This window comes from Oryctolagus cuniculus, chromosome 10 (assembly GCF_051225735.1).
Source record: "Oryctolagus cuniculus isolate XC-2025 breed Fujian yellow rabbit chromosome 10, ASM5122573v1, whole genome shotgun sequence".
Taxonomy (NCBI): Eukaryota; Metazoa; Chordata; class Mammalia; order Lagomorpha; family Leporidae; genus Oryctolagus; species Oryctolagus cuniculus.
In genome coordinates, this window is record NC_142876.1 from 99,869,666 (window position 1) to 99,893,192 (window position 23,527).

At 39.1% G+C, this 23,527-nt stretch overlaps 1 protein-coding gene and 1 pseudogene across 15 annotated transcripts in view; both read right to left on the reverse strand.

Moving 5' to 3' along the window:
• The window catches only part of DOCK3 (dedicator of cytokinesis 3), a 507,250-nt gene that overhangs the window by 351,910 nt on the left and 131,813 nt on the right, over positions 1-23,527 (reverse strand). For all 14 annotated transcript variants that reach the window (XM_051852373.3, XM_051852369.3, XM_051852371.3 and 11 more), the window contains exon 4: positions 17,829-17,884. In XM_051852373.3, the coding sequence (XP_051708333.1) occupies positions 17,829-17,884 (56 nt within the window). The remainder of the gene's footprint in view (positions 1-17,828; positions 17,885-23,527) is intronic.
• LOC138844094 (succinate dehydrogenase [ubiquinone] cytochrome b small subunit, mitochondrial pseudogene) lies at positions 15,141-16,250 on the reverse strand (annotated as a pseudogene). Its single transcript, XR_016214326.1, has one exon. The product of XR_016214326.1 is annotated as a succinate dehydrogenase [ubiquinone] cytochrome b small subunit, mitochondrial pseudogene (transcript).

Here is a 23,527-nt window from a genome sequence, read left to right on the forward strand (position 1 = left end):
CCACTTAAGAGATGGGCCAAGGACCTCAACAGACATTTTTCAAAAGAGGAAATCCAAATGGCCAACAGGCACATGAAAAAATGTTCAAGGTCATTAGCAATCAGGGAAATGCAAATCAAAACCACAATGAGGTTTCACCTCACCCCGGTTAGAATGGCTCACATACAGAAATCTACCAACAACAGATGCTGGAGAGGATGTGGGGAAAAAAGGGACACTAACCCACTGTTGGTGGGAATGCAAACTGGTCAAGCCACTATGGAAGTCAGTCTGGAGATTCCTCAGAAACCTGAAGATAACCCTACCATTCGACCCAGCCATCCCACTCCTTGGAATTTACCCAAAGGAATTTAAATTGGCAAACAAAAAAGCGGTCTGCAGCCTAATGTTTATTGCAGCTCAATTTACAATAGCTAAGACCTGGAACCAACCTAAATGCCCATCAATGGTAGACTGGATAAAGAAATTATGGGATATGTACTCTTTAGAATACTATACCGCAGTAAGAAACAACGAAATCCAGTCATTTGCAACAAAATGGAGGAATCTGGAACACATCATGCTGAGTGAAATAAGCCAGTCCCAAAGGGACAAATACCATATGTTCTCCCTGATCGGTGACAACTGACTGAACACGAAAAAGGAAACCTGTTGAAGTGAAATGGACACTATGGGAAACGGTGACTTGATCAGCATAGCCCTTACTGTTAATGAACAACTTAATACATTATCCCTCTTAGTAGTTTTTTTGTCTGTTCTACTTAATATGACTGGTTTAATTCTGTAATTAATACACAGTTATTCTTAACTGTTGAAAATTAACTGAAATGTGATCCCTGTTAAACATAAGAGTGGGAATAAGAGAGGGAAGAGATGTATAATTTGGGACATGCTCAAGCTGACTTGCCCCAAATGGTAGAGTTAGAAACATACCAGAGGATTCCAATTCAATCCCATCAAGGTGGCATGTACCAATGCCATCTCACTAGTCCAAGTGATCAATTTCTGTTCACAATTGATCATAATGATGGGACTAAGAGCCAAAAGGATCACATAAACAAGACTAGTGTCTGCAAATACTAACTGATAGAATCAAAAAGGGAGAGAACGATCCAACATGGGAAGCGAGATACACAGCAGACTCATAGAATGGCAGATGTCCTAAACAGCACTCTGGCCTCAGAATCAGCCCTAAAGGCATTCAGATCCGCTGAAAAGCCCATGAGATTATTTTAGGCATGGAAAGCCAAGACACTCTGACCAAAAAAAAAAAAAAAAAAAGACCTAAATGAAAGATCTGTGTGAATGAGATCCCAGTGGAAAGAACAGGGCCATCAAAGAAGGAGGTACCTTTCTCTGAAGGGAGGAGAGAACTTCCACTCTTACTACGACCTTGTCAAAACATGATCAGAGTCAGTGAACTCAAAAGGCTTCCATAGCCTTGGCAACTCATGACTGGAGCATAGGGTGATTCCTGATGCCATAAAGAAGAGTGTCAATTTGTTAAGTCAACAACAGGAGTCACTGTGCACTTACTCCTCATGTAGGATCTCTGTCCTCAATGTGCTGTACATTGTGATTTAATGCTATAACAAGTACTCAAACAGTATTTTTCACTTTGTGTTTCTATGTGGGTGCAAACTGTTGAAAGCTTTACTTAATATATGCTAAACTGATCTTCTGTATATAAAGAGAATTGAAAATGAATCTTGATGTGAATGGAAGTGGAGAGGGAGCAGGAGATGGGAGGGTTGCGAGTGGGAGGGAAGTTATGGGGGGGGGGCCATTGTAATCCATAAGCTGTACTTTGGAAATTTATATTCATTAAATAAAAGTTAAAAAAAAAAAAGAAAAAAGAGAGAAAACACAGCATTAAGTAATGATTAAGGGATCAATTCAACACGAAGATGTGATAATCACAAATTATAAATGCACCCTATGTCAGGGCGCTTTGCTATTTAAAACCAGTGTCAGTGGATCTAAAGGAAGACATGGACTCCAATACAATAAAAATGAGGGACTTCAACATCTTACTTTCATCAGTGGACAGATCAAACAGACCAAGAAAAAAAGAAAATCAACAAAGAAAGAAGAGAGTTTATCAATACTACGGACCAAATGGACTTAATTGATATCTACAGAACACTTCAACACAGCAGCAGCAGAATACAGATACTTTTCATCAATGCAAGGAAATTTCTCTAAAATACACCATATGCTATGCCATAAAGCAAGTCTCATCAAATTTAAAACAACTAAAATCCTACCACATTATCTTTTCTGACCACAGTGTAATGAAGCTGGAAATTAACAACTTAAGAAACTCTAGAAAATATGCAAACACGTGGAGACTGAATAACATGCTCCTAAACAAACAGTGGGTCAGAGAAGAAATCAAAAGGATAATTAAAAAAACTTCCTAGAAATGAATGAAGATGACAACACGACATATCAAAACTTACGAGATAATAGCAAAAGCAGTGTTAAGAGGGAAGTTTATAGGAACTAGCACCTACAACAAGAAATTGGAAAGGCATCAAACAAATGATCTAACAATATATCTCAAGGACTCAGAAAAGCAATAATAAACCAAACCCAAAACTAGGAGGCTGCCATTGTGGCCTAACAGGTTAAACTGCCACCTGTGACCCCAGTTATCTCATATGGGTGCCAGTTCAAATCCTGGCTATTCCACATCTGAGCCAGCTCCCTGATAATACACTTGGGAAAAAAGAAGATGATCCAGATCTTTGGGCTCCTGCACCCATATGGGAGACCAGGATGAAGCTCCTGGCTTCAATTGGGCCCAGCTCTGGCCACTGAGGCCATTTAGGGTGTGAACCAGCAGATCGAAGATCTATCTACCCTCTCTCTATATATATAACTCTGCATTTTAAATAAATATAATATATATTTAAGAAAAATTAGTGGGAAGAAAGAAAGAATTAAAATTGAGGATAAAAAATTCAAACCAAAAAAAAAAAAAAGATCATTGAAAGGAAGAGCTGCTTTTTGAAAAAGTAAACAAAATCAATATCCCATTGGCCCAATGAACCAAAAAAAAAAAATTGGAGAAGACCCAAATTAATAAAATCAGAGAGGAAAAAGGAGACATTACAATGCATACCACAGAAATCAAAAGAATCATCAGGAATTATTACAAAAAGCTATATGCCAACAAATTGGAAATCTAGAAGAAATGTACAGATTTCTGGACACATACAATCTACTCCATTTGAGTCATGAAGATATAAAAAGCTTAATAAACTAATAACCAAGACAGAGATAGAGTAAGTAATAAAGGCCTCCCAACAAAAAAAGCCCAGGAACAGATAGCTTCACTGCTGAATTCTACCAAATCCTCAAGAAAAAAAAAAAAAAAAAAAACTAATTCCAATTCTTCTCAAACTATCAAAATAACTGAAAGAAAGGAATCTTCCAAAACTCCTTATAAAGCCAGCATCACTTTAATTCCGAAACCTGAAAAACAAAGAAATAGAACTACAGACTAATATCCCCTGATGAATACAAATGCAAAAATACTCAACAAAATACTAGTAAATGGAATCTGACAACAACAGAAATATCACTCACCCAGTCAAGTGGGATCTATACCTAGTATGCAGGGATGGTTCAACATATGCACATCAATAAATGTGATACATCACATTAACAAACTGAACGATAAAAACCATAGATTATTTCAACAGATACATAGAAAGCATTTGATAAAATACAACATTCTGTCACGATAAAAACTTAAAGCAATCTGGGTACAGAAGGAACATTCATCAACACGATCAAGGCAATGTATGACAAACCCACAGCCAGCACCATACTGAATGAGGAAAAGTTGGAAGCATTTCCACTAAGAAACAGAACCAGAAAAGATGCCAACTTTCAACACTGCTTTTCAATATAGTTCTGGAAGTGTTTTCAGCCAGAGCCATTAGGCAAGAAAAAGAAATCAAAGGGATACAAATAGAAGAGGAAGCCAAATTATCCCTGTTTGCAGACCACAAGAGCCTATATGTAGAGGAAGCAAAAGACTCTACTATGTAACTACTGTAACTCATAAGAGAGTTAGAAAAGTTACAGGATCTCAAATCAACACACAATCAATAGCCTTTGTATATACAAAACCATGGCTGAGAAAAAACTTCTAAGATCAGTTCCATTCACACCAACTACAAAATAAATTTAAATATCTTGGAATAAATTTAAGTAAGGAGGTGAAAGGTCTCAGCAATGAAAATTACAAAAGATTTAGAAGGAAAAAGAAGATGACACACACACACACACACAAAAAGGAAACATCTTCCATGCTTGTGGATTGGGAGAAATAATATCAAAATGTCCATACTACCAAAAGCAATTTACTGATTCAAAACTATCCCAATAAAAGTACTGACAAAATTCTTCTCGGAGCTAGAAAAAAGGATGCTAAAATTTATATGGAAACACGAGATACCAAAGAGCTAAAGCAATCGGAAACAAAATGAAAGCAGATGTTATCACAATACCAGATATATCAAGACATACTTATATGTCTTTTAATCAAAACATTTATAACCAAAACAGCCTGGTATTGGCATAAAAATAGACATGTAGACCAACAGAACAGAATAAAAACCCTAGAAATTAATCCACACATCTACAACCAATCAATCTCTGAAAAATGAGCTAAAATCAATCCCTGGAAAAGAAAGTCTCTTCAACAAAAGGAGCTGGGAAAACTGGATCTTCATATAGAAGTATAAAACAAGACACCTATCCTATGCCTTATACAAAAATCAATTCACAATGGATCAAGGATCTTAGTCTATGATCTAAAACTATCAACTTACTAGGAGAAAACATTGGGGGAAACTCTGCAAGATATTGGCATAGGAAAAGACTTCCTGGTAAAGACCCCATACACATAGGCAATCAAAGCAAAAATAGGCAAATGAGATTACATCAAGCTAAGAAGCTTATGCACTGCAACAGAAACAAAGCAAAGAGACAACCGACAGAATGGGAGAAGTATTTCCAGAAACTATACAATATAATCAGAATCTATAAAGACTTCAAGAAACTCAGCAACAACAAAACGAACAATCCAGTTAAGAAATGGGCAAAGGACAAGAACGGGCATTTTCAAAGGATGAAATATAAATGCCGAACAAAGATACATGAAAAAATGCTCAGGATCATTAGTCATCAGGAAATGCAAATGAAAACTACAAGGAGGTTTTATCTCACCCCAGTTAGAATGACTATCATCCAAAAATCAAAATATAAATAAATGCTCATGAGAATATGGAGAAAAGGATACCCTAATATCTGTTGGTAGGAATGTAAACTAGTATAACCATTATGAAAAATAATATGGAAATTCCTCAGAATTATGAAAATAGATCTACCATATGACCATCCATCCCATTCCTGGGAATTTACTCAAGAAAAATTAAATCACCATATCAAAGAGTTACCTATGCCCCTACATTTGCTGCAGTTCAGGTCACAATAGCTAAGATATACAATCAGCCCAGATGTCCATCAACTGGTGACTGGTCAAAGAAAATGTGGTATAGATACACAATGGAATACTACTCAGCCATTTAAAAAAATAATGAAGTCCTATCTTTTACAACAAAGTGGATGCAATTTGAAACCCTTATGCTTAGTGAAATAAGCCTACCTTAAAAATACAAATATCACGTTTTCTCTGATATGTGGCAGTTAATACATAATACAATAAAATGTATAGGAATGAAACAGACATCTTGGTTTATGATTGTAATTTTTAGCCTTTACTTATACTCCTGTAGAACCGTGGTCTTCCTACTTTTTGTTTGTTGAGTATTGCGGTTAGAGGTGAATTAAGCCTATGATTATGGAGATTGCAGTTATGTCTTTGCAAAATGATTAAAATGAAAGAAGGGCAAGAAGAAGGGGGAGGAACAAGGGATAGAGGGAAGTATGGTTATCTTCTTAGAACTGTACCTATGAAATACATGAAATGTATTCTCTTCATATTAATAAAAAATTTAAAATGAAGTACCTAAAGGAGTTGGGTCTAAAAGGCATCTAGGTGGGGAGGGCTCTGTAAGCTGTGATATGCTGTAAAAAGTAGTGAGAAAAAAATGAGCAAGGCATATTACACACATGCACACATGAAAGATATGTTTGGTAACACCAAGTGATGTTGTCAGAACAATGTTCAGATTTAAACTTGACACTATGGAAATACACAAGAGGGGGTATTATAAGAGTTATATTTTAGTAAAGTTAACACAGAAATGCTACATAGAATAAACTGAAATATGATTTCTTTGGAGACTCATCTGTTAAGTTCTTCAGGTACTTTAATCACTAGGATTTTTGGAAATTACATTGTTCCTACTACAAAGTTCTAATACTCTTTTTAAAAAAGATTTATCTATTTGAAAAGCTGAGTTACACAGAGAGAGGGAGAGAGAGAGATCTTCCATCCACTGATTCACTCCCCAAATGGCTGCATCAGCAGAGGCTGGGCCAGGCCAAAAGCGGGAGCCAGGAGCTTCACCCAGGTGTCCCATTTGAGTGCAAGGGCCTAAGCACTTGGGCCATTCTCTGCTGCCCTCCCAGGTGCATGAGCAGTGAGCTGCATCAGAAGTGGAGCATCCAGTATTCAACCCAGTACCCATATGGGATGCCAGCACTGCAGGCAGTGGTTTAATGTGCTGTGTCACAGCACTGGCCCTGAGTTCTAAGATTTTTAATGTACGTCATTCTGTACTAACCTTTAGCCCACACTAATATTGACTTATTTCTCTGGTGTTATAAGTTACAATCAATAAATTTAAAATTCAACAATAGTGGGGCCAGCACTGTGGCACAGAGGGTTAAAGCCTCAGTCTACAGGGCTAGCATCCCACATGGGTGCCAGTTCACATCCCAGCTGCTCCACTTCTGATCCAGCTCCCAAGTAATGTGCCTGGGAAAGCTGCAGAGGATGGCGCAAGTCCTTGGGCCCCTGAACCCATGTGGGAGACCTGGAAGAAGCTCTGATGCAACCATTTGGGGAGTGAACCAGCGGATGGGAGACCTCTCTCTTTCTCTAGTTCTCTCTGTAACTCTGTCTTTCAAATAAAATAAAATAAAATAAAATAAATCTTTATAAAAATTCAACAAGAGTATGTTTTATAAACACATTGTTCCATAAGCCAATTAGAATGCAGTCAGAACACCAAGAAAAATATACAAATAAAGTTGCTTAGTAAGCTGATTTCCAAGAGAATCCTGAGTTCACACAATATAAGGAGTTTATGAGATAATATTTGTTGAACTCTTTACTTAGAGTAGGGTTAATCTTATAAGTATAAAGTTAACTGAAAACAGATCTTTGTAAAATGTAAGAATGGGAATAGGAGAGGGAAGAGGAAGAAATGTGGGAGGATGGGTGGGAGGGAAGGGAGGGTGGGAAGAATCACCATGTTTCTAAACTTGTATGTATGAAATGCATAAAGTGTGTATTCCTTAAACAAAAAAAAGTTTAATGAAAATAAAATAAAAGGCTTCCACACTGCATATCCAAGGTGAACAAAAAAGAATTTATGAGAAATAAAATTTGGCAGAGAAGATCATTTAATTATATGGCTATTGTACAGCAATATAACTAGGAGTATGAAATACAGACTATGTTATCTTGGCTTCAGTTGCTAACTTCCCCAGTTTGTAGCAATGCTACTTTGGTAAAGACACTTGACCTCTGAAAGCCTCTGATTACTCATCTGAAATAAGTGAACAATTTCAAGTAAAATCTGGGATACCAAAGTGTAGTGTGATGAGTATATAGTACCAAATACAATGGATCATACACAGGACATCTATAAATATTACTGACTTTTTAAATTGTTTATTTATTTGAGAGGCAGAGTTACAGAGAGAAGGAGAGACAGAGAAAGAGAGGTACTTCCATCCATTAGTTCATTCCTGAAATGGCCACAACAGCCAGAGCTGGGCAGATCTAAAACCAGGAGCTGGGGTCTTCTTCCAGGCCTCCCACATAGGTGCAGAGACTAAAGCACTTGGACCATCTTCCACTGCTTTCCCACACCATTAGCAGAGACCTGGATTGGAAGAAGAGCAGCTGGGACAGGAACCAGCGCTTACGTGGGATGCCAGTGCCACAGGTGGAGGCCTAACCCACTGTTACACAGTGTCAGCCCCTACTACTGACTTAATACTTTAATTTTTGTTACTTACAAAAAAACAAAGAATATCTAGAATAAAACAATGTCAAAATCAGCTAGATTTTTTAGAATTTTTCTTTGATATTTCTTTTCTTTTTTCTTTCTTTCTTTCTTTTTTTTTTTTTTTTTTCGCTAAGTTCACTCAGCAAATGCCCACAACAGCCAGACTAGGTCAAAGTCAGGAGCTGGACCTCAATGAGTCTCCTACATGGGTGGCAGGGACATGTGTCATCATCTGATGCTTTCCAGGATGTGCATTATTACCAGGGAGTTAGAGGAAGCTGAATTGGAAATGGAGCCAGGACTCAAACAACTGTGATCTGGGATGCAGGCTTCCTTCATGATATCTTAAACACTGTGCCACATGCCTACCCCTAAATCAGCAAGATTTTAATTCTGAGCTTTCAATAAGGATTTTACAAATACTTATCAAAATAGCTAAGTTCATGTTTTGATAGATTTTCTCAGCTGCCAATACACAGCAGTAATAGATAAAATATAGGAATAGAAAGCCAAATACCTTTCTGAAATCCAAAGTAAAATAAACATATCAATGGACCAGCCACAAACAAAAAACACAAAGTAGTAAACTAGAATGAAATCATAGAAATTCCAGGTTCTAAAGTCAAAAGCCAGCTCTGGTGAGCAGAAGATGGGATTTAGAGGAAGAACACGAACAAAAAGTGTTCCAAATGAAAGAGAGTTCATTGCTTGAAGCTCCTGCAAAAGAACAACATGAGGTACAGGAACAACCACTATTGAACCTCACTGAAGAGTATGGTTTTAACCAAGCTCATCATTAAAAATCAGACCTCAACCAAGGATCAGAATTTTTCATGGCCTCTGTGTCACTGTGGAGAAAAGAGCTCTAAAATGTTTTTGTGGGATCTGGTTCTACTCTGGGAGCTGGTGTGGTGTGTTAACTGCACAGGCAATAGATATGTTCAGGGGGCAAAGAGGTGGGAAAAAATAAATCTCCGACTTTTGAAAACCAAAATTCTTTTTTTTTTTTTTTGAAGAATTATTTATTTGGAAGTCAGAGTTACACAGAGAAGGAGAGGCAAAGAGAGAGAGAGAGAGAGAGAGAGAGAGAGATCTTTGATTTGCTGGTTCGCTCCCCAAATGGCCACAACGGCTGGAGCTGTGCCAATCCAAAGCCAGGAGCCAGGGACTTCTTCCAAGTCGGCCACTTGGGTGCAGGGGCCCAAGGACGTGGGTCATCTTCTACTGCTTTCCCAATACTTAGCAGAGAGCTGGATTAGAAGTGGAGTAAGCTGGGTCTCAAATCAGCACCCATATGGGATTTTGGCGCTTCAGGCCAGGGAGTTAACCCACTGCACTAAAGCACAGGCCCCAAAAACCAAATTCTTTTTTTTTTATTCAGGTTCTTTTTTTATTATTATTGAATAAATGTGAATTTACAAAGTGCAACTTTTGTATTGTTGTGGCTTCCCCCCCAACCAACCTCCCTCCCTCCTGCAGCCCTCCCCTCTCCCACTACCTGTCCCATCCCACCCTTCATCGAGTTTCATTTTCAATTACCTTCATATACAGAAGATCAACTTAGTATATACTAAGCAAGGATTTCAACAGGCTTCCCTCACTCAACCACACGAGGTATAGGGTATTGTTCAACTAGTAGTGTTGTTTTTAAGTTTCATAGTAAAACATATTAAGGACAGAGATTCTATGTGGGAAGCCTGTACCCAGTGACTCCTGTTGTTGATTTAACAATTGGCACTCTTATTTATGGCATCAGTAATCACCTGAGGCTTTTGCCATGAGCTGTCTAGGCTATGGAAGCCCCTTGAGTTCACCAACTCTGAACTTGTTTAGTCAAGGCCATATCACAGTGGAGGTTCCTTCCTCCCTTTGGAGAAAGGAGCCTCCCTCCTTGATGGCCTGTTCCTTCCGCTGGGATCTTGTTCACCAGGATCTTTCATTTAGATTTTTTTTTGCCACCATGTCATGGCTTTCCATGCCTGTGAGACTTTCATGGGCCTTTTAGCCAGATCTGAATGCCCCAAGGGTTGATTCTGAGGCTGAAGTGCTGCAAAAACCAAATTCTAAAACACATTTAGATTAATGCTCAAAGTCTTTAAAATTATAAAAATAACTGCTTTTCAGATAAAATTAACTCTGAGAAGAATAAATATTTTTAAATGTTTAGGATGGATACAAAAATGAAGAAATAACTTTTTTTTTTTTTGGACAGGCAGAGTGGATAGTGAGAGAGAGAGACAGAGAGAAAGGTCTTCCTTTGCCGTTGGTTCACCCTCCAATGGCCGCCACGGCTGGCGCACTGCGGCCAGCGCACCGCGCTGATCCAAAGGCAGGAGCCAGGTACTTCTCCTGGTCTCCCATGGGGTGCAGGGCCCAAGCACTTGGGCCATCCTCCACTGCACTCCCTGGCCACAGCAGAGAGCTGGCCTGGAAGAGGGGCAACCGGGAAAGAATCCGGCACCCCAACCAGGACTAGAACCTAGTGTGCCGGAGCCGCTAGGTGGAGGATTAGCCTATTGAGCTGTGGCGCCGGCCAAATAACATGTATTTTAAAAAGGAAATGAGGGGCCGGTGCTGTGGCACAGTAGGTTAATCCTCTGCCTGCGGTGTCAGCATCCCATATGGATGCCGGTTCTAGTCCCGACTGCTCCACTTCCAGTCCAGCTCTCTGCTATGGCCTGGGAAAGCAGTAGAAGATGGCCCAAGTCCTTGGGCCCCTGCACCCACATGGGAGACCAGGAAGAAGTGCCTGGCTCCTGGCTCCCAATCGGTAAAGCTGCAGCCACTGTGGCCATTTAGGGAGTGAACCAATGGAAGGAAGACCTTTCTCTCTGTCTCTCCCTCTCACTGGCTGTAACTCTAACTCTCAAATAAAATAAGTAAATCTTAAAAAAAAAATAAAAAAGATATGTTATAAAACAAAAATAAGCACAAAAATGTAGCCAATGGGCCGGCACCACGGCTCACTTGGCTAATCCTCTGCCTGTGGCGCTGGCATCCCAGGTTCTAGTCCCGGTTGGGGCGCCGGATTCTGTCCTGGTTGCTCCTCTTCCAGTCCAGCTCTCTGCTGTGGCCTGGGAAGGAAGTGGAGGATGGCCCAAATGCTTGGGCCCTGCACCTGCATGGGAGACCAGGAGGAATCACCTGGCTCCTGGCCTCGGATGGGCGCAGCACGCTGGCTGCAGCATGCCAGCCATAGCGGCCATTTGGGGGGGTGAACCAACAGAAGGAAGACCTTTCTGTCTGTCTGTCTCTCTCTCACTGTCTAACTCTACATCAAAAAACAAAAAGTACCCAATGAAATGCTAGAACCAAACTTGCCAACTGCAATCGGCAACCCTGAGACTATAATGTGGTATCATACTACGATTTAACTAGCCAGCCACCTATCAACAAGTTTACTGCTTGGGACCCCATTTCAATATGAACAAGGAAGTCACTTTAGATGAAAAAAAAAAAAGTAGATATGGGACTGACACTCGCAGGACTCACTGATCTTTCTAGCTACTTCACTATCCAGAACAATACACTTCATAAAATAATACAGAGCAATATAGAAGATTTCATTGTACTATCTTTTTTTAAAAGGCTAAGGCAGTGACCAATAATCAATACACAGCTATGTTTCTTTCACAGCCAGAAGCAAGAGAAAAGATGAATGGGTCCAGAAACAAGAGGTAAAGATGAAAAGGACACCTCTCCTTCTCAGATCAAACATTTTTATTTCCATTCCTAGTAATATGCATACACCAAATGAAAACATGATTGCATTATATTGAGATTACTATGAGGTCTTTTTAGGTTCATGTTTTCTCCTTTAACTAGGAAAGGGACAGGGGAAAAGGTTTGGACATTTGTTGTTATGACGTTCCCTAGTCCTAAGACATAGGATTGCTGTTGTATAACACAGGTGAGAAGAATCATGGATGGAACTCAAGGGATCACGAGGGAGCAACCTAATATTACCATGCTTAGTGGTAAGAGCTGATAGGACAGGATAGCATCCCTATATACACAGAATCATCAATAATTCAAATAACACAGCTAAGCTGCTAACTAAGTCAAAGAATCTATGAAAAGGAAATAATTCACAGGCGTCAAGTCTTTCTCAACAATCCTGGGTGACTGGCAAAGTATACTCAAGTCTTTACTATATGCCAGACATGCTTTTTTGTTAAGATTCTTCCATTCTAGGAATTCATCACACAGAAGAAATGCATACACAAATTAAGGGTCTATCTCTAGGACACTCACTTCTCTAGGATTTTGTCTCTTAATTTCCAGTCAAGCTGGAAGTTCCAAACTCAAACTTTTGTTTTCTCAGTCCTAAAAAACTATCGCATTTTTAAAGTAATTATTAATAGATAAGGACATAATACTGCCATTTTATTATTTTGTCAGGTATTTTGTTGGTTCAGTTCTTTGTTCTTTTCCTCTCTGTCTTCAATTGTGACTCATTTTGTAATGATATGTTTTGATTCCTTTCTTTTTCTCTTCTATATCATCTATACATATTTTCTTTATGGTCACCATAAAAGATTTCATAATAGCATTCTAAGTTGATAACAACTTCAATCACATATAAAAACTCTCCAATTGTAATTCCATCCCAAACTTTTTATCACAGTCTGCATATTTTGTATGGCGCATCCATGAACACAGTTTTGTGGTTATTTTTAATAGTCTTTTAACCTTTACAAAAAAATTCAAAATGATTTGTATACAACCTTTACAATATTAGTGTTCGATATATTTTCCTTTACCCCTAAGTCCTATACCTTCTTATCTTTCCATGCTGATGTTTAGTGCCTTTTGTTTCAATTTAAAGAATTCCTTTTAGCATTTCTTATGAAGCAGATCTAGTGGTGGATATTCTCTCAGCTTTTGTCTTTCTCTCTCTTTTATTTTTGAAGAACATCTTTTCTGGGTTTAACATGCTTGATTAACAGCTGGGGTTTTTTTTTTTTTTCCTCTTTTTTTTTTCCCTTCAGTACTTTGACTATAACATCCTACTTCCTTGTTGCATGCAACATCTCTTCGTAGAAATCTGTTGATGGTCTTATACCAACATTCCCTTGTACATGGTGAGTTCCTTTTTCTACTTGCTTTTAAAATTCCTGTCTTTGGCTTTTGACAATTTGATTATAATATGCCTTGGTTTGGATTTCTTTCAGTTTATCTTAACAGCATTTTATAGTCTTCAAGAAGTGATATCCATTTCCCTTCCCAAATTGTGGATGCCTCCATACATCATTTATTTAAGTAAATTTTTTGTCCTTTTTCTCTTTAACTTTCACTTAATCCCATAGTGCATCAACTGGTATGCTTGATTATGTCCCTTAATTTCCTTGGGCTTACTTCATCCTTTTTTATTGTTTTTTCCTTTTTGTTCCTCTGAATAGGTAATTTCAAATAAACCCCGAATTCACTGATTCATCCTTCTATTTGATCAAGAATTCTATTGTAGCTTTCCATTGAACTTTTCAGTTCAGTTACTATGTTCTTCAGCTGCAGAAAGTCTGAATGGTTCAGTAATGGTTCAGTTTTTTTTTTTTTTTTTTGCTTTTTGTTTCAAATGGTTTCTATCTATTGATATTTTCATGATGCTCATGTATCATATCTGTGATTTTGCTCAGTTGTCTACCTCTGTTTGTTGCAACTCACAGAATTTTATGATAATTATTTTGAATTCTTCATCAGGCAATTCACAGAAGTCCATTTCTTCAGGTTCATTTACTAGATGTTTATATCCTTCGGTTGTGTCATATTTCACCATTTCTTCATATTTTTTGTAGCTTTCTGAAGTAGTCAACTCTCCTGGTCTTTATGGAGTGGCTTCTATAGGGGAAGATGCTCAGTAATCAGCCCAACTGAGAATCAAGGAGCTTCTCAGATCTTTTTTATTAATTTCTTTTTTTTTTTTTTTTTTTTGACAGGCAGAGTGGACAGTGAGAGAGAGAGACAGAGAGAAAGGTCTTCCTTTGCCGTTGGTTCACCCTCCAATGGCCACCGTGGCCGGCGCGCTGCAGCCGGCACACCACGCTGATCCGATGGCAGGAGCCAGGTGCTTCTCCTGGTCTCCCATGGGGTGCAGGGCCCAAGCACTTGGGCCATCCTCCACTGTACTCCCTGGCCACAGCAGAGAGCTGACCTGGAAGAGGGGCAAGCAGGACAGAATCCGGTGCCCCGACTGGGACTAGAACCCGGTGTGCCGGCGTCGCAAAGTGGAGGATTAGCCTAGTGAGCCACGGCGCTGGCCTCTATTAATTTCCATTCCTTCTTTCCTCCTGGGAATCTCGAAGTTGTGTGCCTTCTCCAAATTTCAGAAGTTACTCTGATATATATTTACTCTTTTGTCAAAAGATTATTTCTACTAAAGAAAGCTATCTCAATTGAAAATTATACAGCACTTAAATTTTATATTTTTTTATTTTAGATTTATTCATTTATTTGAAAGGCAGAGATAAAAAAGAGAGAAAGAAAGGTCTTCCATCCACTGTTCTGGTTTACTCCCCAAATAGTCACAATGGCCAGGACTGGGCCAGGCTGAAGCCAGGAGCCAGGATCCTCCTATCTCCCATGAGGGTGGCAGGGACCCAGGGACTTGGACCATCCTCTGATCCTCCAATGCATTCTCAGGCACATCATAAGGGAACTGGACCAGAAGTGAGGTAGCCAGGACACAAACCAGTGCCCATATGGGGTGCCGGCACTGCACAAAACAGCTTAAGCCATTGTGCCACAGCACTGGTCCCAAATTTTATATATATATATTTTTTATTATACATTTTATTTTTAAAAAATTCTTCTCAATGAATGCATTTTCTCAAGATTGACAGAGTGGGAAATAACAATTACTTACAGTTTTATATTTATGCACAGATTATTTTAGGACAAATCAAACATTTGAGCATTAAGTTTTAGTTTAGAATTTGAAGTGTTTATTACATCTACCAGGAGGACCACTTTCCAAATGGAACTTCTTTAGATGAAGTTTTCTAAGCTTTTCTTTGTAGCATTTAAAAATCTGTAATGTGCGTTATCAGCATTTCCTAATTTTGAGGTTTCCCTAGGACATGTAACCACCAGGAGCTGCTATCATCTGAACAGAGTGGGAGATTTGCAAATATTCAGCACTAATTTTCCACAGTCTTTACTCATGAATTAAGTCTTTCCCTTTGTCCTTTATTCCTAGGACAACTATGGAAGAGTCTGATCTTGTACTGATAGCAGTAAAGCTCAGTTCCCTTTAAGAGACTGATAAATTAAAAGGCAAAGGCTCACAGACAATGCTTAGTTACACTGCGAGTCTCATGAGAAACTGGGCGACAACTTACCAGAATGCAAAACTCAGTCTCGCAACTCCTTAGCTAGCAATTCTCAAATCTTTCTCTCAGTGAGTAAATTCTGAAAATAACCATGTGATTGGGACAAGTTTGTACACCCATGGCCTTAATCTGTTACTTCCTCCTTTTGGTGAGTTGAATGCATGACAAAGCAGAGGCATAAAATCAATTCTTAAGGCATTAAGTCAGGAAGGTCAGAGCTTCCACAGCATGGCGACAGCTTTGCAGATGCCCACATCGCGATAGTTGAAATAACAAAGGCCAGCAAAGGTTAAAGCCGAGAGTGCCAGAAGGCCTGCCTTGGCAGCTTTCTGTGGTGCATCCCCATGCACGTAGTCAGTAACAACTTGTCCAAGGCCCCAGTGACTATGAAGAGACAGAACTGCAGCCAAGGAGTAGTCCATTGCAGAGCATGGATTCAAATAAGCAGCTGGAAGCAAGCCTAGGAGCAAAACACTGACAACTCTCTCGCCAGTCCAGTGGAGGGATGCAGCCTTGGAACCAGAGTGGCGACTTGGTGACAGGTGAATATGCTGCACTCCACACCATCCTGGGGAAGGCCAGTCCTGGAGAAATACTGTGACATGAGTGGGTCTCACCACCAGGCTTCGGAGGAACACAGCTCGACTTCCTTGGGCACCGCAAAGGACACTCAACCTCCCGAGAGTCGCCATCTCGCTCCGGCCCAAATTTTATATTTTTAAATGATGAATTTTGAAATTCATCATTTTGAAATTCATCATAATTTTAGAAAATTAACTTTTGTAAAAGGATATAACAGTAAAGAAATTATTTTTATTAATTTTTTAAATATTAATATAAGGAAAACAGATTTTATGTATTTCATAGATACAATTCTAAGAAGCTAACAATACTTCCTTCCACCCCTCAATCCTGCATCTTTCTTTTTTCTATTGATTTTTGAAGTAAGACAATTTCAATTTATTTTATAATTACAGGTTTAATACTCAACTAAGTAAAGTGTTCAACAAGTTCAAAGCAGAAAGAGCACTGTTCCCCAGGAATATAGACAAGGGCTATAAACAGTAATCAAATCACAGGATATCAATTTCAAACTTATACAATTTTTCTGTTCAGCATTTTGATATATTTACTTGTCTCTTAAATGTATATTGCTTTGGTTTTGCAAACTGTTGTCAAACTATTTTTATATATTGATATTGTATGTTTTAAAAGTATCCCTTCAATATATTTTCAATTTCTACTTACAAATAAAAGATTTTTAAGTTTCTTTTACTTTAACATAAATGAACAAAATGACAAAATTATCTCCAATTTTATCCTATCAGTGATAGCTCTGAAAATAGTGCATGACTTTAAAAAAAAAAAAAACTCACACATAAAGTTTTACATTCATTTTATTTATTTGAAAGCAGTCCTGCATCCATTGGTTCACAACCCAAAGATCCACAACAGCCAGTACTGGGTAAGGTGGAAGCCAGAAGCCCAAAATTCAATCCCGGTCTCCCAAGTGAGTGGCAAGGACACAAACACATGAACCATCACCTGCTGCCTTTTAGGGTACACATTAGCAAGAAGAATGAATTGGAAGCAGAGCAAAGACTTGAACCCAAGCACTCCAATACTGGATATGGACATTTGAAGTAACAAACATCTGAACCATTATGATTGTTTTTATATAATTCACAACTATGATTATTTCTCCAGTATATAGGAAAACAGATTAAAGTTGCTAGTACTTAGAGAAAAATGCTATGTCCTCAGAATTACATATAATAAAGCATGTATATCTTTGCAAGAAAAATATGCCAGTAGGGTCTTTTATACTATGAACCAAAAAGACAAACAACCTTCTCCTGTCCCTGATAACAACTGCAAATAAATTTTGTAAGGTTGGGCCAGCGTTGTGGTACAGTGGGTTAAATCGCTACCTGCAGTGCCAGCATCCCATATGGGTGCCAGTTTATCTCCCAGCTGCTCCATTTCCAATCCAACTCCCTACTAATTCATCAAAGGAAAGCAGAAGATAGCCCAATGCTCAAGCCCCTGCAACCACATAGGAGAACTGGATGAAGCTCCTGAATCATGGCTTCAGCCTGGCCCAGCCCAGGCTGAAGTGGACATTTGAGGAGTGAAGCAGCAGACAGAAGATATCTCTCTCTCTCTCTCTCTCTCTCTCTCTCTCTCTCTCTCTCTCTTCCTTCACTCTCTCTCATTGTAACTCCACCTTTCAAATAAATAAATAGTTTTTAAAAATTGAGTACGGCCAATTACTCACCCTCTGTTACTGACGATTGCTTTTTTCAAGTGAATATAATTTGCAGGGAAGATCCCCTATAAAACAGTAAAGATATCCATTAGAAAAAGTAAATTTTGATTAACAACTCACATATACTAAAATAGTAACTGAAACACAGGCTTTCTAATTTAGCAATCCCATTGCACATTAAGAATACAAAGTTATACTAAGTACATAATATAGGGATTTCATGCCAATATACAATCAGAGTCTGCTCAGAAGAAAACTGATTTTTAGTACAGCAAAAATAAATTTTGTAATTTAATTTTTCAAGTTAAATATTAAAGATGATCCATCAAATTAATCTCAAAATACAGTATTACATACACAGTTTTCCATATGTCTCCAAAACCAACATTATCATCTAATCAACAATTTGAATTATAGTTTTGAACGATACAAACAATTCTCAGACTCTGGCTAACATTTATAAACAGAAGAAAAAATCAATTTGACAGCTTCTTTAAATACGTACTCTTTTATTCTTTACAAACTGTCTCCAGTTTAGTATTTACCATAATTCTGACTTCAATTTCTAAGAGATAAGAATTGCTTCCTTCAGCCCTAAGGCATTTGGATCCAGCTAAAAAAGCTCATGAGAGTTTCTCAGGCATGGAAACACTGTGGCAAAAAAATGACCTAAATGAAAGATCTCTCTGAGTGAGACCCCAGAGGAAAGAACAAGCCATCAAAGAAGGAGGTACCTTTCTCTGAAGGGAGGAGAGAACTTCCACTTTGATTATGTCCTTGCCTAAATAAGGTCGGAGTTGTGAACTCAAGAGGCTTCTTTAGCCTTGACAGCTCATAACAAGAGCCTCGGTCATAAATAGGAGTGTCAATTGTTAAATCAACAATGGGAGTCACCGTGCACTTACTCCCCATGTAGGATCTCTGTCCTTAATGTGTTGAACTATATGAATTATGGTAAAACTAGTATTCCAACAGTATTTTATAGTTTGTGTATCTGTGTGGGTGCAAACTGTTGAAATCTTTACTTAGTATATACTAAGTTGGTCTTCTGTAAATAAAGATAATTTAAAATGAATCTTAATGAAGAATGGATGGGAGAGGGAGTAGGAGATGGGATGGTTGTGGGTGGGAGGCAGGTTATGGGGGGAAAACCCGCTATAATCCAAAAGCTGTACTTTCAAAATTTATAGTTATTAAATAAAAGTTAAAAAAAAAAGAATAGCATTTTTAAAAAATTTAATGTTCTGGGGCCGGCACTGTGGTGCAGCAGGTTTTTAAAGCCCTGGCCTGAAGCGCTGGCATCCCATATGAGCGCCAGTTCTAGTCCCGGCTATTCCTCTTCCGATCTAGCTCTCTGCTATGGCCTGGGAAATTTGTGGAAGATGACCCAAATCCCTGGGCCCCTGCATCCAGGTGGGAGACCCAGAAGAAAACCTGGCTCCTGGCTTCGGATCTGCGCAGTTCTGGCTGTTGCAATCATCTGGGGAATGAACCAGCGGATGGAAGACCTCTTTCTGTCTCTACCTCTATCTCTCTGTAACTCTGTCTTTCAAAAATAAATAAATAAAAATTAATCCACCCAAAAAATAGTAACCCAAAAAAAAATCTACCCAACCATAAAGAAAAATTTAATGTTCTAATCATACTCTTTTTACTGATTATGAAATTCCCTTCAAATAAAAACATGGATGTATACTCTTTGGCCCACACTGTAATCAATAATGAACTCAATCTATACCACACAAGGCCATTGAAAACTGGACTATAGTAATGTGTCTTACAAGTTGGCTCATAATAAAAAATGACCTACAGCAACAGAGAATCCTAATATAAGAGTATTTTGGACTAAATAGGATAAAGCACATAATTCCATGTAACCACAACTAAATGATGATTACCCATTATCTGTAAAGGAAGAATTTGTAACAAAAATTTTAAATCTCACAAGATCACATACACTTTTTTTTTTTTTGACAGGAAGAGTGGACAGTGAGAGAGAGAGAGAGAGAAAGGTCTTCCTTTGCCGTTGGTTCACCCTCCAATGGCCACCACAGCCGGCGCATCACGCTGATCCGAAGGCAGGAGCCAGGTGCTTTTCCTGGTCTCCCATGCGGGTACAGGGCCCAAGCACTTGGGCCATCCTCCACTGCACTCCCTGGCCACAGCAGAGAGCTGGCCTGGAAGAGGGGCAACCGGGACAGAATCCGGCGCCCCGACCAGGACTAGAACCCAGTGTGCCGGCACCACAAGGCGGAGGATTAGCCTATTGAGCTGCGGTGCCGGCCAACACTTCTGAGAAGATATAAGGGACACACTTTTCACTGTTCCTCCTGCTAAGCAATCTTTAACACTTTATATCATATAAAAACAAAAATATGAAGACTGAAAGGTGGAGAGAATAATGCAAATCAACTAGATTTTGAGAAACAAGAGACAACACAGTGGTAAACTACTGAGACTTTTTTTTTTTTTGGCTACCTATTAAGACAGTACTTAAAAGTTCACAGAAAATGGAATTAAAGGATAAGTTTACTTTGGTGCAAAAAAAAATCTGAACTCAAGCTTAGTTTTTACATAGTGTACATTCTTCATGAAGTTTTTGAAGACCTGTCATATGTACTATTGGAAGCTGAAGAAGATAAAATCTAGAAATACCAACAGCCCTAGGGGAAAAAAAAAGGGGGGGGGGGAGACCCCAACAAAAGACTGCTCTTTCTAGCCAAAAGACCAGGAAAGTTTCAGTAAATCAACATAGAAAATTTTTAGAAAATAACCACTATACTGTTATAAAACATCGCCATCATCCACAAAACTCAAAAAATAAAAATAAAAAAAATAAAACAACAAACATACACACACACACACAAACACATACACACACACACACAGCTGGCCAAATTCCCACCCACAAAAGCAAGATAGGGATTCCAAGATGGCTAAACACAGAAAACATGTACTGCTTTAGGTTGGGGGGGAAGAAAAAGTGGACACAGTACATTTACAGAGGACAGTAGGAAAGAAACCTGCAGTGGAAATTCTACAGAAGGAAGAGGTATGCTGTAGATTAGCAAGGAAGGTACAGACATGCAGCAATGAGCTCAGACACAACATGTGATCCCTGCAACTAACAAAAGAAAAAGAAATCAAAGGGATTCAAATATGAGAGGCAGAAGCAAAACTATCCCTATCTGCCATTGAAATTGTATATATATAGGGGAGCCAAATAATTCCACTAAGAGACTATTGTAACTCATAAAAAATTTGGTACAGTGGCAGGATATAAAATTAACACAAAAAATTCTATAGCCTCTGTATTTATTATCTTTATATACAGAGATAATACCATGACTGAGAAAGGATTTCCAAGAACAATCCCATTCAAAATACATATACATAAAATATTAAATACTCTGGAATAAATTTAACCAAGAAGGTCAAAGATCACTATGATAAAAATTAGAAAATAACAAAGAAAGAAACAGAAGACACCAAAAAAATGAAACAATCTTCCACATTTGTGCATTGGAAGAATTAATATCTTAAAAATGTTCATACTACCAAAAGCAATTTACAGATTCAATGTAATCCCAATAAAAATACCAACAAAATTCTTATCAGATAAAGAAAAAATGATGCTAAACTTCATATTGAAACACAAGAGGCCGGCGCCGCGGCTCACTTGGCTAATCCTCCACCTGTGGCGCTGGCACCCTGGGTTCTAGTCCTGGTTGGGGCACCAGATTCTGTCATGGTTGCTCCTCTTCCAGTCCAGCTCTCTGCTGTGGCCCAGGAAGGCAGTGGAAGATGGCCCAAGTGCTTGGGCCCTGCACCCACGTGGGAGGCCAGGAAGAAGCACCTGGCTCCTGGATTTGGATTGGCGCAGTGTGACAGCCCTAACAGCCATTTTCGGGGTGCACCAACGGCAAAGGAAGACCTTTCTCTCTGTCTCTCTCTCTAACTCTGTCCGTCAAAAAAAAAAAAAAAAAAAAAGAAAGAAAGAAAAGAAAGGAAACAAAGATCCCCAACAGCTAAAAGAATATTTTTTTTTTGACAGGCAGAGTGGAAAGTGAGAGAGAGAGAAAGAGAGAAAGGTCTTCCTTTACCATTGTTTCAGCTCCAATGGCCGCTGTGGCCGGCGCACTGCGGCCGGCGCACTGCGGCCGGCGCACCGCGCTGATCCAAAGCCAGGAGCCAGGTGCTTCTCCTGGTCTCCCATGGGGTGCAGGACCCAAGGACTTGGGACATCCTCCACTGCACTCCCTGGCCACAGCAGAGAGCTGGACTGGAAGAGGGGCAACCGGGACAGAATCCGGTGCCCCAAACAGGACTAGAACCCAGGGTGCCAGTGCCACAGGCGGAGGATTAGCCTATTGAGCCACGGTGCCGGCCTAAAAGAATCTTAAACAACAAACATTAAGCCAGAGGCATCACAGCTTATGGATTACAATGGCTTCCCCCCCATAACCTCCCTCTCACTCGCAACCCTCCCCTCTCCCACTCCCTCTCCCCTTTCATTCACATCAAGATTCATTTTCGATTCTCTTTCTATACAGAAGATCAGTTTAGCATACATTAAGTAAAGATTTCAACAGTTCACACCCACACAGAAACATAAAGTGAAAAATGCTTTTGAGTACTAGTTATAGCATTAAATCTCAATGTACAGCACACTAAGGACAGAGATCCTACATGAGGAGTAAGTGTACAGTGACTCCTGTTGTTGACTAAACAAATTGACACTCTTGTTTATGGCATCAGTAATCACCCTAGGCTCTTGTCATGAGCTGCCAAGGCTATGGAAGGCCCCTGAGTTCACCAACTCTGATCATATTTAGACAAAGCAATCTTGTACAACAAAAACAAAGCCGGAGGCATCACAATACCAGATTTCAGGACATACTACAGGGCAGTTGTAATCAAAACAGCATGGTACTGGTACAGAAACAGATGGATAGACCAATGGAACAGAATAGAAACACCAGAAATCAATCCAAACATCTACAACCAACTTATATTTGATCGAGGAGCTAAAACCGATCCCTAGAGAAAAAAACAGTCTATTCAACAAATGTTGCTGCGAAAACTGGATTTCCACATGCAGAAGCATGAAGTAAGACCCCTACCTTTCACCTTACACAAAAATCCACTCAGCATGGATTAAAGACTTAAATCTATGACCTGACACCATCAAATTATTAGAGAGCATTGGAAAAACCCTGCAAGATATAGGTACCGGCAATGACTTCTTGGAAAACACCCCAAAAGCACAGGCAGTCAAAGCCAAAATTAACATTTGGGATTGCATCAAGTTTCTGTACTGCAAAAGAAAGTCAGGAAAGTGAAGAGGCAACTGACAGAATGGGAAAAAATACTTGCAAACTATGCAACAGATAAAGGGTTGATAACAGAATCTACAAAGAAATCAAGAAACTCCACAAAAAACAAAAGAAACAACCCACTTAAGAGATGGGCCAAGGACCTCAATAGACATTTTTCAAAAGAGGAAATCCAAATGGCCAACAGACACATGAAAAAATGTTCAAGATCACTAGCAATCAGGGAAATGCAAATCAAAACCACAATGAGGTTTCACCTCACCCCAGTTAGAATGGCTCACATTCAGAAATCTACCAACAATAGATGCTGGAGAGGATGCAGGGAAAAGGGGACACTAACCCACTTTTGGTGGGAATGCAAACTGGTCAAGC